This window comes from Stegastes partitus, unplaced genomic scaffold (assembly GCF_000690725.1).
Source record: "Stegastes partitus isolate 25-593 unplaced genomic scaffold, Stegastes_partitus-1.0.2 Scaffold1264, whole genome shotgun sequence".
Classification (NCBI taxonomy): domain Eukaryota; kingdom Metazoa; phylum Chordata; class Actinopteri; family Pomacentridae; genus Stegastes; species Stegastes partitus.
In genome coordinates, this window is record NW_007578995.1 from 1 (window position 1) to 12,377 (window position 12,377).

The 12,377-nt window shown below is 42.1% G+C and overlaps 1 protein-coding gene across 1 annotated transcript in view; it reads right to left on the bottom strand.

Moving 5' to 3' along the window:
* Positions 1-8: 8 nt before the first annotated feature.
* LOC103369282 (kinesin-like protein KIF21A) overlaps positions 9-12,377 on the bottom strand; it is a gene marked incomplete at its 3' end in the record, with an annotated part of 40,513 nt that continues 28,144 nt past the window's right edge. Inside the window, exons 5-22 of the mRNA XM_008297959.1 lie at positions 12,196-12,330; positions 11,951-12,115; positions 11,225-11,340; positions 9,582-9,777; positions 9,302-9,491; positions 8,050-8,113; positions 7,654-7,845; positions 6,189-6,230; positions 5,631-5,691; positions 5,437-5,548; positions 5,168-5,356; positions 3,882-4,081; positions 3,689-3,796; positions 3,521-3,589; positions 3,304-3,443; positions 3,082-3,226; positions 1,343-1,537; positions 9-86 (exon numbers count right to left, since the gene is read on the bottom strand). Of these exons, the coding sequence (XP_008296181.1) occupies positions 9-86; positions 1,343-1,537; positions 3,082-3,226; positions 3,304-3,443; positions 3,521-3,589; positions 3,689-3,796; positions 3,882-4,081; positions 5,168-5,356; positions 5,437-5,548; positions 5,631-5,691; positions 6,189-6,230; positions 7,654-7,845; positions 8,050-8,113; positions 9,302-9,491; positions 9,582-9,777; positions 11,225-11,340; positions 11,951-12,115; positions 12,196-12,330 (2,397 nt within the window). The remainder of the gene's footprint in view (positions 87-1,342; positions 1,538-3,081; positions 3,227-3,303; positions 3,444-3,520; positions 3,590-3,688; positions 3,797-3,881; positions 4,082-5,167; positions 5,357-5,436; positions 5,549-5,630; positions 5,692-6,188; positions 6,231-7,653; positions 7,846-8,049; positions 8,114-9,301; positions 9,492-9,581; positions 9,778-11,224; positions 11,341-11,950; positions 12,116-12,195; positions 12,331-12,377) is intronic.

The following is a 12,377-nucleotide window of genomic DNA, read 5'->3' on the forward strand; positions in this document are numbered from 1 at the left end:
GTCATGAAATGGTCCAGGAGGAATCGAGCCTCTGACAGGTTGCAGGAACTGATCACAGCGGTGACGTCCACAGTGTCTCCTTCCTCCTGCAAGAACAACACGTTCAGGAAACTCAGCTTTATATATTTAGACATGTGTGTTTTCATATGAATGTTTTAGACTGGATTTATAAGAGCACACAGCCACAGTTTGCACATATATTTGCCAAATCCAGTGTAACAAAGACTAGAAACAGGCAGCATCTGGTCACAAAGTGAACTAAATCCACCTAAAAACACAGAAACTATACACATGTGATGAATGTGCTAATTAGAGCAACATGTGTGAAGTAGTTTGGAAACAGAACTATTGATTAAATCCTTGTTAGTTGTCTGTAATAGTAAATAAAAGGAGTTCTCGATGCCTTTAATCAAACTAAAGATAATCAACAGATCAATATAGTTTCAGTGATATCGTACATTAACATTTCATTACTCTTGTAGAGCGGTGTTAAGTGTTTTTACTCGACTCCAAGAACTCCAACGTGCCTCGACTCGTCTGTTTGTGCACAAATGGCAAATAAAGACCTTGAATTTAAACCTTTTGACACGTCGATATGACATTTCTAGCACTGAAAACTAACTTCCACGTGTAAAACATTTACTGTAACAGGTCAAAAATAGCTTCACCGACATCTTCAACTGACATGTCGACTCGTCAGATGTCATCTGCAGCAGTGAAAACTAAATTGCCACCAGTTGGGAGGCCTTGACATACACGGAGGGTTACCACCTCATTAGCGTCTGCAGGCTCACGACGGAGAAATAATTGCACGGTTGAGCTCACATGACGAGGATTTTGGGAGCCACGTGGACCAACGGGCTTCAGATACGACTTCTGCAGCTTCTCCCAGAAACTGTTTTAACAGTAACAGCAACGTAAGGAGGATCATGAGAGACCTGCAGAGTGAACAAACTTGTTCCTCTAATATCACGTTTGTAAAGTTCCTGCATCATTAGGCTGCTGGATTAATGGGCTGCCACCGGGTGTTGTGTTGTTTTTTTAATGGAGTCATTGTTGTTCTGACAAATAAGGGGCCGGACGCTTGTTTGTCAAAGTGGCACCCAAAACGCTCGGAGACCGTCAGCGGTGCTGAACTGTGCAATTATTTCCAGGATTGATTGCCGGAGGGTTGCAGCCCTAACGCGGGCCTGCGCTTGCTAATGAGGCAGCGATGATTGCGCGTCTAAATATCCTCCATCAACATCGCCACGGCATAGCGGACTATAAAAGCTGAAGCGTGACAGATGAAGTGTAACGTCGGCTGCGGTTGTGAAGGATTGACGGGACGCCTCCCTCCCACCTTGGCCTCCTCCATCTGCATGATGTTGGCCTGGCAGTCGGCGATGCTGTCGTTGATGTAGTCGATGTTGGCACTCAGGGACTCCAGCTCCTCGTTCAGGGAGGCCAGCGAGCGGTCGGCGTCGGCTCCGTCCACCGCCATCTTCTCCCTCTTCCTGGACACTCGCTCCCTCCGCCGGGTCAGATCCTCCCGTTGCTGCAGAGGAAGAGACGAAGGAAGATTTGTTGGTTTGGAATGGATTTTAACTGGACTTGTGTTTGTTTTACCTTTTGACGAGATAGAACTACAGCTTCAATTTGAGAAATGTTTGTAATACGTAATTAAATGAAAGCTACCATCTGAACTCGTTTGTTAAGTTTTCACTGCATTATAAAGTCCTGCTCCTCTATGGAAACAGCACAACCACGGATAGACATAGAGAGAATTAAAAAAAACCATCTGTGCAGCATGGCAAAGTCATAACGCCATAAATCATAAAAAAAATATACGATGAAAGTTGAATTTACCAGAATCAGATTTATTGGCAGGTATAGTTTGCACAATACGAGGAATTTGTTCTGGCCGGTTGGTGCAACAATAAATACACACAGTGAGGAACAAGATAAAAATATAAGAATAGCTTAAAAATAAAAGTGACTAAAAGTAAAACCAGCTGTAGTCGTGCAAAGCAGAAGCAGAAGATAATGTGTAGTGAAGAATTAAGTTTAAATAAGAACCATTGAACTGGAGTTTATTTGATTATATGAGAAAAATGTAATCAACATTTTTCCACATTTTCTACATTTTTTGTTGTCAGTACTGAACAAAAATTGTGATTCTATATGAGGTAGATATCCTACCAGTTACATTTCTGTTAGTTTTTTATCTGCTCTGTGCAGTTTTGCCAAATCCAGTTAAAAAGTCAGAATTTTTTTTTAACAACAAACTGAAATTGTGCCTCCATATTGTAGATATCTAACTGCTTACATCTTTAATTTGTTTCCTTCTTGTCTATCAGCTCTGTCGATGCACAGCCTGCAGTTCAGCCTCGTTCAGCTCATAAGGCACGACATTTTTGTAACAAGACAAAGTGCCCACAAGTGTTACCATGACTGGAAAATAAATGGTGACTCTCCATACGGCACGTCTTCTTTTGCTGCTTATATTTTTAGTTTGATACTCGTCTCCTATCCACTCTGCAGTTCAACCCAGAAGTCCATGAACTACCTGATCAGTGGTCAAAGCTGAGTCACTCATGGATTCATAGTTGTGACATGAAGCACAGCTTCTTTTTATAGAATCTGGTTAGAGCAAACACTTTATTTTGGGCAATTTTCTTAAAATGAGACTTGTGGAATCAGAAGGTTAAAAAGCTTAATAATGGCATCAAAACACCCTTGTTTCCTAACACAGCCTGCAGTTCAACCTAGGTGGGTCAAAAATATCGCTGAATTCTTGTCACGTGACTGTTGGTCGCAGCTGAGTCACTGATATCTTTACGGTTGCTTCGAGGACCACAGAATATTTTATTTTTTAAAGAATGTGATTACTTCAACTGGTTTATTTTTAGTGAATTTTTAAATGACAAATATCATAATTTTAAGCTCATTTTTCCTGACATATGCTACAAATGAGGAGTTCAAGGACCGTTGGAAAACTGGTGTAATTTTGATTATATTTTTAAAGCTGAAACTACTTTTAAAATCCACTGGCAGGTTTTAGAGGTTCATCCATTGTGTCAGTTTCTCCCCACACGTCACCTTCAGCAGTCGGTTCATGTCCGTCTCCATGTTGGAGATGGTCATCCTCTGCATGATGATGTCGCTGACTCGTCTCTCCAGCGACTGCCACTTGGCTCTGGCCGTCCTGCTGAGGTAGATGCTTCCCATCCGCACCGGGGAGCTCCTGACGAGGAAGACATGCCGTCAGAACTGTCCGGACTCTCAGGTTTTGAATGTTTTAAACATGCTCAGATGTCGTACCTGGCTCCGTTGGAAGTGTTTGCAGCAGAGGACTGCAGCCTCCCTGGGACGGCCCGGTGTGAAGGCTCCTGTGGAGGTTCAGGTACCCTCCTGGTCACCTTCCCGGACACGGGCCTCACCTGGCGCCTGAGAGCCGTCACCTGACGTAAAACAGACATTCAGTCACATTTGGTAGAAAGGAAGGTGTAGCAAAGTCAGTGCAGTGAGTGGGTTTCACCTCTTCGTTCTTCCTGCGAAGGATCAGCTCCTGTTGCCTCTTCTGGGCCTCCAGCTGCTTCACTTGGTGCTGAAAGAAGAGAATCATGAAATTAGATCTTCCCTTTCTGTGGATCAACACCATACAAACAAAGAAAGTTAAATCCCTGTGAGTGTTTCCATCTCCTACCTCGGCTCTGCGCTGGTCTTTCTTCAGAGAGGCGATCTCGCGGTTCCTCCTGCACTCCGAGGCCCGGTTCCTCTCCTGCTGCTCCTTCATCTGACGCATCAGCGACACCTGGTGGACGAACACCACGCAGCAGAAGTTAATATCGGTGTGACGAGATAGTGTGTGGGTTCATGCAAACAGAAGGAGCGAGCACCTTGGTCTTCTTCATCTCGGTCACGTCCTGCTGCAGCTTCTTGAGCTGCTTCTCGTACTGCGACTGGTTCTTCAGCAGCCGGGTGTGCTCCTTCTGGGCCGACTGCAGCTTCTGCAGCTCTTTGTTCATGGAGCTCAGCTTCCTCTCGTACTCCGCTTTGATCTTTTTGGCCTTTTCCTCCGTGCCCGACTCCACTGAGCCTGGAGATGCAGAAAGGGAAGATGTATGAGGGTTTTATTAAGTTTCCATTAGTTTTATTATTATTGTTAAGTTCTCAGAGCCTGTCGGAACAGTCGGAGCTAATTACCTTCATGGTGTATTAGATGGATGTTTAAATCTAAATTCATAAGAAGAGAGAATGTAGACACCACTGACAGGATCTTATCTTAGTCTATCAATGTCAACACGCACAACATTTTTGGAAAATGGCTCAAATTTAAAAGTTGTTATCTGTTTTTTTGTTTTTTTTTAATTGCATATGAATGTTAAATTAAAGTCTGTAAATTAACAACCCAACAGGCATTTTAAATATTATGCCAACAATGTCAAATTATATTTAATTTGATTTCTTATTTAATTTCACAGAAAATATGCCATAATATTTATGGTATTTTAGTTATTTGTCACATTTTACATAATTTAAATTATGCACAAATTTACTTAAAATGACAACTATTACCTGTGGAAAAATAGGATTTAATAATGAACTTCGTAATGTAAAAAATAAATACTTTTGAACAGTTTTTAACTATAATCTTTTTAACAATGTATTTATTATCATTAACTTATTTTAGATTTTTTACAGTTTTGTTGAAACAGAGATAATAATTTGTGAAATTACTGTAAAATTTCTAATAATAAAACAGCTAAACTGTATTTAAATGAACTAAAATAGAATTATTTTACCTAAATTTGCTGTTATTTTCACTATTTCTATACTTTTTGTTACAGTATTTCTCAATTTTTCAGCAGATTTTTTTTCCTGGTAATTTTGCTGACAGATTTTTTTTTTTAGAGTGAAAATCTTATCAAGTTTAGATTTAACTGAAATGTTACTTTCAAACTACAACAGGAACAGTTTCGTTGCAAAACTTGGATTTCAGATTTACTGTTACTGCACTTTACATGCATTGGGTTTCATTTTATGGCTTTTTTTTTGTTATTTTACTATTTATTGACAATTTCTTCTTTTATTTTTCTTTTTACAGTGCATTACTTTGAAGTTGTAGGTTTCAAGTGAACCCTCCAGACAGTCAGTGGAAGTGTCAGTGTTTTGTGTTTCTTACCCATGTTGTGCAGCACTTTGTCCCTCTCCAGCTGCGTGTCTCTGATCTTGTTGTGCAGCATCGTCAGCTTCTGCTCGTACTGCTGCTTCAGAGTGTGAAGCCGCCGCTGGCTGTTCTCCAGCTCGTCGATCAGCTTCTGCTTGATGGCGATCTCACAGGTGATGTTGGCCAGGTCGGCCTGGACGTTTTCTGCACGGGGGGGGACGCGCAAAAACTTCAGACTCACATTTGATCTACAATTGACTTATTTTGAAGGCGGATGATTTCACCTTTCTCATCCAGCTCCTCAGAGTCAGACTCGTCGGACGTTTCCTCTCCAGCCACGTCAAACTCTTCCTCTTCTCCGTCGGCGTCCTCGGCTTCGTCGTGGTCGCTGGCCTCCTGGAGGACACGATTCAATAAATGCACACTGGGCTAAGGGAAGATCTTTACAGAACAATCCAACGGCTGAATCTCCACCTACCGCTTCTGCCTCCTCGTTGCCTCTCTCCTGATCGTTGTCCGGAATCTCATCTTTGACGACACTGAGGGAGGAAAAAAAAACGACGTCAGAAACATAAAATTCTGCGTTTAGATTTGGATTAGAGAGTCGCATGCAGATGAAGAGGAATCAGTGTCGATTAATGAATGATTTCACTGTGATTGCGAGGACGGAACAGGTTGAACGACTGACGGCTAACACCACCCACGTTACGAACACTCTGGAGGAAAGAGCTGCAACACACTGCAAGGATTAATACTTATGAGACGATTAACCTGATTTCTCTACTCATAATTAGATCTGATCTTGCAGTGTGCAGCAGGGAGGGGGGTAAAAAAAGGGTTAAAGAGGAGCTCCAGGAGTGTAAAAAAAGCCACCTGTGGGCGCAGAGAAAGTTAGTTTCGGTTACTTTTTGGGAAGCTTGCGAAGGAAGACGTGGGTCAACAATCAACTGAAATCATTGGAATTATTCGGTGCACACACAAAAACACTGGAGGGGGGCGTCCCAGTTAGATTCTAAAACGTGACCCATTTGCAAACCTGGCAACCTCGGGGTGGCGGCTCTCCTCGTATCGCCTCAGTCTTCAGAAAGAGAGGATGGAGGGTGAGGACGACGGTGAGGCGTGGAGGAGGGAAAAAAGGGAGCAGAGAGGCGGCAGAAGTCGGGGGAGGGAGTTTAAAAGGCAGCAGAGAGACAGAGAGAGTGAGACGGGGCGGCGAGGAAGTGAGCGTTCAAACAGTGGAGAAGCTGCAGATGTTCACAGATGTGGCTGAGCGGCGAGCCACGGCTTGTCGTCGTCTAAATCCAGCACTCGCCCCATTAAAGAAGGGTGCAAAGTGCTAATCCGGGGGAATCAGGAGATAATTACCCACAACACACCGCGACCATCGCCGTGGCAACACACAAACTTTTCATTCGTCTGCTTCCTGACAGAGACTGCTGTTCTTATTCAAAGCGGTTTGTTTTGCAGTAATAATATAATCTGTACGCTGAATGCATGCAAGCAGGTGTGTCAGACTTTAACCCTCTGAACCCCAAGAAGCCTCCGGTTGGTTTTGTCTTTGTTTCTGTCACATAGTTACTCACTGTTTGTTCATTTTTCACTGCAGTATGAAGTCCTGCACCTCTATGGAAAAAGAACAACCAAGACTAGAAGTAGAATGAACTAAAACTTGTCTTTCGTGCATTATAATAAAGTGAGAACGCCGTACATTTCACAAAGAGGCAAATGTGTTGAACACTGAGTTTTTGTCGCAGCTGAATCCCTCGTGGTTTTTTAGTTGGGCAGATTTGGGGTTTTTTTGTATTTTTAAAAACGGTTTTTACAAAATCTGAAGTAAAGTTTACCTAATTTTCAAATGACACATGTAGAATAAAGTGATTTTTATGAAACATCATCATTGTTTAAGCTCAGATTTGACTAGTTTTCCTACAGAACTGCACGTCACACATGCGTGTTAGTTCAAGGACTGTTGGAAAGTTAAAAACCTTGTGATTCTTTCTGTTTTTCCGGTTTCTGGCTCTGATAAATGGTGCCATTATGGTAATTCTAAAGGTGCACTATTATAAAAAACATGATGGATATGTTGTATTGGAATGAGTCAAATAGAAACTGCTGATATCTGGAGCTGCTGTTGCTGCTACTGATGCTAAAAAGGCTGTTTTACTCTAAATTCTAAATTGGATCATACGAAAGAAAAAACAACTATTTTTGGTAATTATTTAAATGAAACATGTAGATTAAAGTGATTTCAATGAAACAACACGATCTTAAGTTACCCAGTGGAACAGCGTGAGGATCTAAGGACTCTTCCTGTTTTCTCAGTTTGTATTTATGACAAACTGTGTGATAAACATGCCTTTTAAACATTTTGGTGGGTTTTTGGGGTTCAGAGGATTCACAAACTTTTCCTCAGTTGAGAATCTGAATCGCTGATTCCTCAGAAACAATGCAAGCAGGTAAGAAAACACTTGGATTCAGCTTTATTTAGTTTTTTTATATACCTCTTTTTCTTCTTCCTCTCCTTCCTCTTGAGCTTCTCCAGGTCCTTCTTGGCCATCTCGATGACGTCGCTGGCCTCCTTCTCCGGAGCGAGGAAGGACCCCGGGCCGCCGTACATGGAGGAGCGAGTGGAGACTCGGGACAGGTTCTTCCTCAGGTTCTCGTTCACAGCTTCGCTCTCCAGAAGCTTCGCTCTGAGAAAAAAAAAACAACAACAAGAAATATAAAAAAAAAAAACATCTGGACCCGAGAATAAGAGGAAAAAAAAAAACAAGAGTGCACAGAGATATCTAAAAAAACGATCCACAGATGTGCGCTTCCGAAAAAACAGGAGTCGGATAAACAGAAATAAAAAGAGATCCAATAGAATCACATTAAAATCTGTTTCCTTCACAGACCTGAGCTCCTCGATTTCTTTGATGTAATTCTCGATCATGAGCCCGATTTCTTCGTTACCTTCACCTAGAAGCAGAAACACCACCTTTAAATTCTGACATGAAATTACATCTTTGTATCTACAAATACCCCCCAAAAATATTAAAATGAATTCCAGAAACATGCATGAGTGAAACAGCTGACTTTTGATGTCACAGATCTGCAAACAGAGAAACATTTTCTTTACTTTCAACCCAATTCCTGCTGCTGATGAAATTGCCTTTTATGGTGTTGTTTTAATTTTAAGAGGATTAGTTGGTCAGCAGAAATGTGAATTCGCAGTTTTATTTTCATTTTATTTGTTGGTTTTCACTTGAAGTCTTTTCAAAATAAAAGCTCAAGGAAAATGTAGGTCCTTTTGTTTTTTTCCAGACTAATCATTAAAGTGAGGCCTGAGTTCAGTCCATTATAGGCAGCATTACTAAGTGGATACTGCATTTATTCACAATCCCACATGTAATTACAATAAAATATATAAAAAACTACATTTAAGGGCATGTATTTTGTCACCTGTAGTGAAATGCATTTTGGAATTTATAGTAACCCTCCAAACACTGCAGGTAAAAGAGTTCAAATCTGCCAAGCTGCACACAGTATGAATATGGTTTTGCTAGTTAATTATACTATAACAATTACACTAGTCCATAAGATGAGATAAGACATTAAAATAAGCTGAGATAAGACTAGTTAGGATAAGAAAAGTTGAGATAAGTTAATTCTTGTGCCAGACATTCCTTGTAAAAAAAAAAAAAAAAAAAAAATGACATAACCTAGAAAATGCAGCACCTAAAAATTAGAAAAGCAATAAAAAAAAAATATATATATGTATATACACATATATATACTAAAATAAATTAAGCAAGCTACAATAAGGCAGTAAAGATGATACTGAGGTAATGTCACACATGATAGTGAAATATTGCACCTAAAGAATGAAATTAAAACCAAATACTGCACATTACGCACATGAAAATAAAATATTATGCATGAAATTGAAATGTTGCGCCTGAGAAACGACATATAAAACACTAGACGTAGCACTGATGATAGTAATATAATAATAACAGTCCACACAAGTACAAGTTGACATCCCTTTAATATATAAATAACCAAGAATGTGCAACAAAACCAGCTGTTGATGATGATATAAGCTAAGAGTCCAGATGTTAAATGAAAGCTGGACCTCCATTAAAAAGCTTTCCGGATCAGCCGTACCTGCTTTGGCCAGCACCTGGTTGGCCTGGTCGCTGAGGATGTGTGTGAGTCTGGCTCTCTGGGCGTCGATGGTCTCCTGCATGGCCTTCACCCTCACCCTCAGGTGGTTGTTCTCCGTCTGCAGCATGGAGTTCTCGTGGACCAGATCGTTGATGCCCTCCATGCCGTCCTCGCCCACCATCCGCTTCCCCTGCACATCACGGAGGGCATCAACATCACAAAACGCTCCCTTACTCGTTTACATGATTATCCCATCCACGGTCTTTGACGGCGTTCTCACCGTCTTGTACTCCATCAGCTCCATCTGCAGCCGAGCGATCTCCGTCCTCAGAGCACTGATCTGCTGACTCGCTCTGTCCTGGTTCACCATCACCTTGTTCTTGATGTTTCGGGCTCGGTTGGCGTATTTTAAGGTGTTCAGGGTCTCCATGAAGTCTCGGTCCGACGGGCTGATGCAGGCGATCATCACGGTTTGACTGGAGAAACATGAAGAGTAACGATCAGCCACCAAGAATTATTAAGTGTTTTAATGGATGATAATATTAAGAGGCTTCAGATAGGGTCACATTCTGACTTTGGTTCTAGAAGTTTGAAACAATATTCAAATGTTTTGATGCCATTATTGAGCTTTTACATCCTCTGAATCCCGTGACATGCTGCTTAATGTGAAAAATGAACCAAATCTAAGCTTAAAATCATGATATTTAATCAAAATCAATTTATTCTACAAAAAAACAGCCAAAAATAAACTCTGTGCTCGAACCAGATTCTGTAAAAAAACAAGAATTCTGTGATACTTGGCGCAACTGGAAACCCATGAATGACTTGGTTTCGACCAACAGTCACATGACAAAAATTCAGGAACTTCTCGGCTGAACTGCAGGTTGTGTTTTCACAGAGCGCAGAGGAGACAAGAAGTTTAAAATGCAAGTAGCAACCTATCAATAGTACGAAGAGTCGTCATTTATTTATCCAATATTGGGATCGACTGTGGGTGCTTGGAAAAATGTTTTAGACATTGATTCCTTGTTTTTAAAACAATTTTGTACACTAAATATTTAAAGAAAATCAACTTTTGTTTTTGATTTTCAGGAGCAGAAAACACACAACCTGCTTCGTGTTCAGAGAGTTAAAGGTTGCCATCTTTTTTGGCCTTCATTAGATAGGACAGGGGATGCAAGGTGGCGCAGTTGGTTAGCACTGTTGCCTCGCATCCCGGTGGGGGCACCGGGATCTTTCTGCGTGGAATTTGCATGTTCTCCCCGTGCAGCGTGGGTTCTCTCCGGGTTCTCCGGCTTCTTCCCACACAGTCCAAAAACATGTTGAGGTTAATTGGTGATTCTAAATTGTCTGTAGGTGTGAATGTGAGTGTGCTTGGTTGTCTGTCTCTAAGTGTAGCCCTGTGATAGACTGGTGACCTGTCCAGGGTGTCCCCTGCTCACCCTGAGTCAGCTGGGATAGACTCCAGCCCCCCATGACCCTAGTGAGGATTAAGTGGTGTATTGATAATGGATAGATAGGACAGTCAAAGGAGAGACAGGAAAGTGGGGGAATGGGTTGCAGCAAAGGGCCATGAGTGGGATCTGAACCCATGGCTCCTGCATCACAGACTATAGCCCCTGTACATGGGTCGCCAGCTCAAGCAGGTGAGCTAAAGCGGTGGCCCCAAGGTGGCCATCTTTTTGATGGAATCGGAAGAAATTAGCAAATTTAACCTACAAGGTGCAAGAAAACATTTTTAGAATTCAGACTATTTGGAGTTTACTTAATTTTATACCGAGCAACTAGTTCAAATTTTCCTGTTTTACTTGAAAGCGGGAATCTCAACTTATGCAGCACTAAAACACTTTATCTGTCATCCACTGGCAAACACATACGACCCTATTTACATGTTTATTAGTTCAATAATTCAGCTGCACCAACCTGTTTCCGCCCAGCGAGTCCTGCAGCAGCCGGGTCAGCTTGGAGTCTCTGTAAGGCACATGAGTGGAGCGTTTGCTTCGGTCTCCCAGAGCGCTGATGACGTTTCCCAGAGCGAGCTGAGGAAACACATGAGAGGAAATGTGAGGACAGATCACATAAACGACTGGAAACTTGTGTGAAAACGGAATGAACGCAACATAAAGGAAAATAAGTTGTATTTGTGTTGTGACAAGTTGATGGAATTGAACGGTGTAATTCCTATTTCTGGACAGCAGGGGTCTCTCACGCTCCACAACATTTCTACAGGTTGTTTACGAGGGTACTTCAAAAAGAGGTCCAGATGTCGTCACAGGAGAAAGACTGTTGTTGCATTATTTTTCAACGTAGTCTCGTGATAGTTTTGAACACCACGTATGACGTCTTCATCACTTTGAAAACGGTGATTACACAAGTGGGGCTTGAGTTTGGGCAAGGGATAGAAGTCAGATGGTGCAGGTCGGGTGAATAAGGTTCATGGGGCAACAGGTCAAAGCCACTTTTGGTTGTTTCTTTCACCTGTGTTGAGTGCTATGCATTGCTTCAGATATTTGAGTTTTTGTGGACACTGATAAAAACCTTTCTAGCATCCAGTTATTGCCCAAAATGGGAGTTACGCCCCTTGTTTGAAGGTGAGGCCGAGAACTTTCTGAAGTACTCTCATACTGTTTGGTCCGACTGCCTCCTCACCAGCCCACAGTTGATGGAGATTCCCTCTTTAGCTCTGTCTCCTGTAGCGCCGGTTCTCTTCAGCCTCTCAGAACCTGCCAAGTCCACAAAGTGGAACTTCGCTGTCAGCGTCTCGAACTCGTCGATCTCGGAGTCGTTAGCCAGGCGGTTATCGGTTTCATTATCCTGGAATGGAAGGAATAGAAAATGAGCAGGAGACTTTCCGGCAGACGCTACAGGCCTCTCTCTCGTGTTACAATACGTACGTTGTTATCGGGAGAGCAGACTCGCACTTGGCACAGGTGGATGGTGAAGATGGCGTGAGAGCGCGAACTCTGGACGTTCATCTGGGTGCTGGCGGTGGTTCGAGACAGAGCGCCGAGCTTCAGACACTGAATCATCTGTCGGAGGAGACACTCAGGAGTCAGTGACAACAAAATGTGAGTCT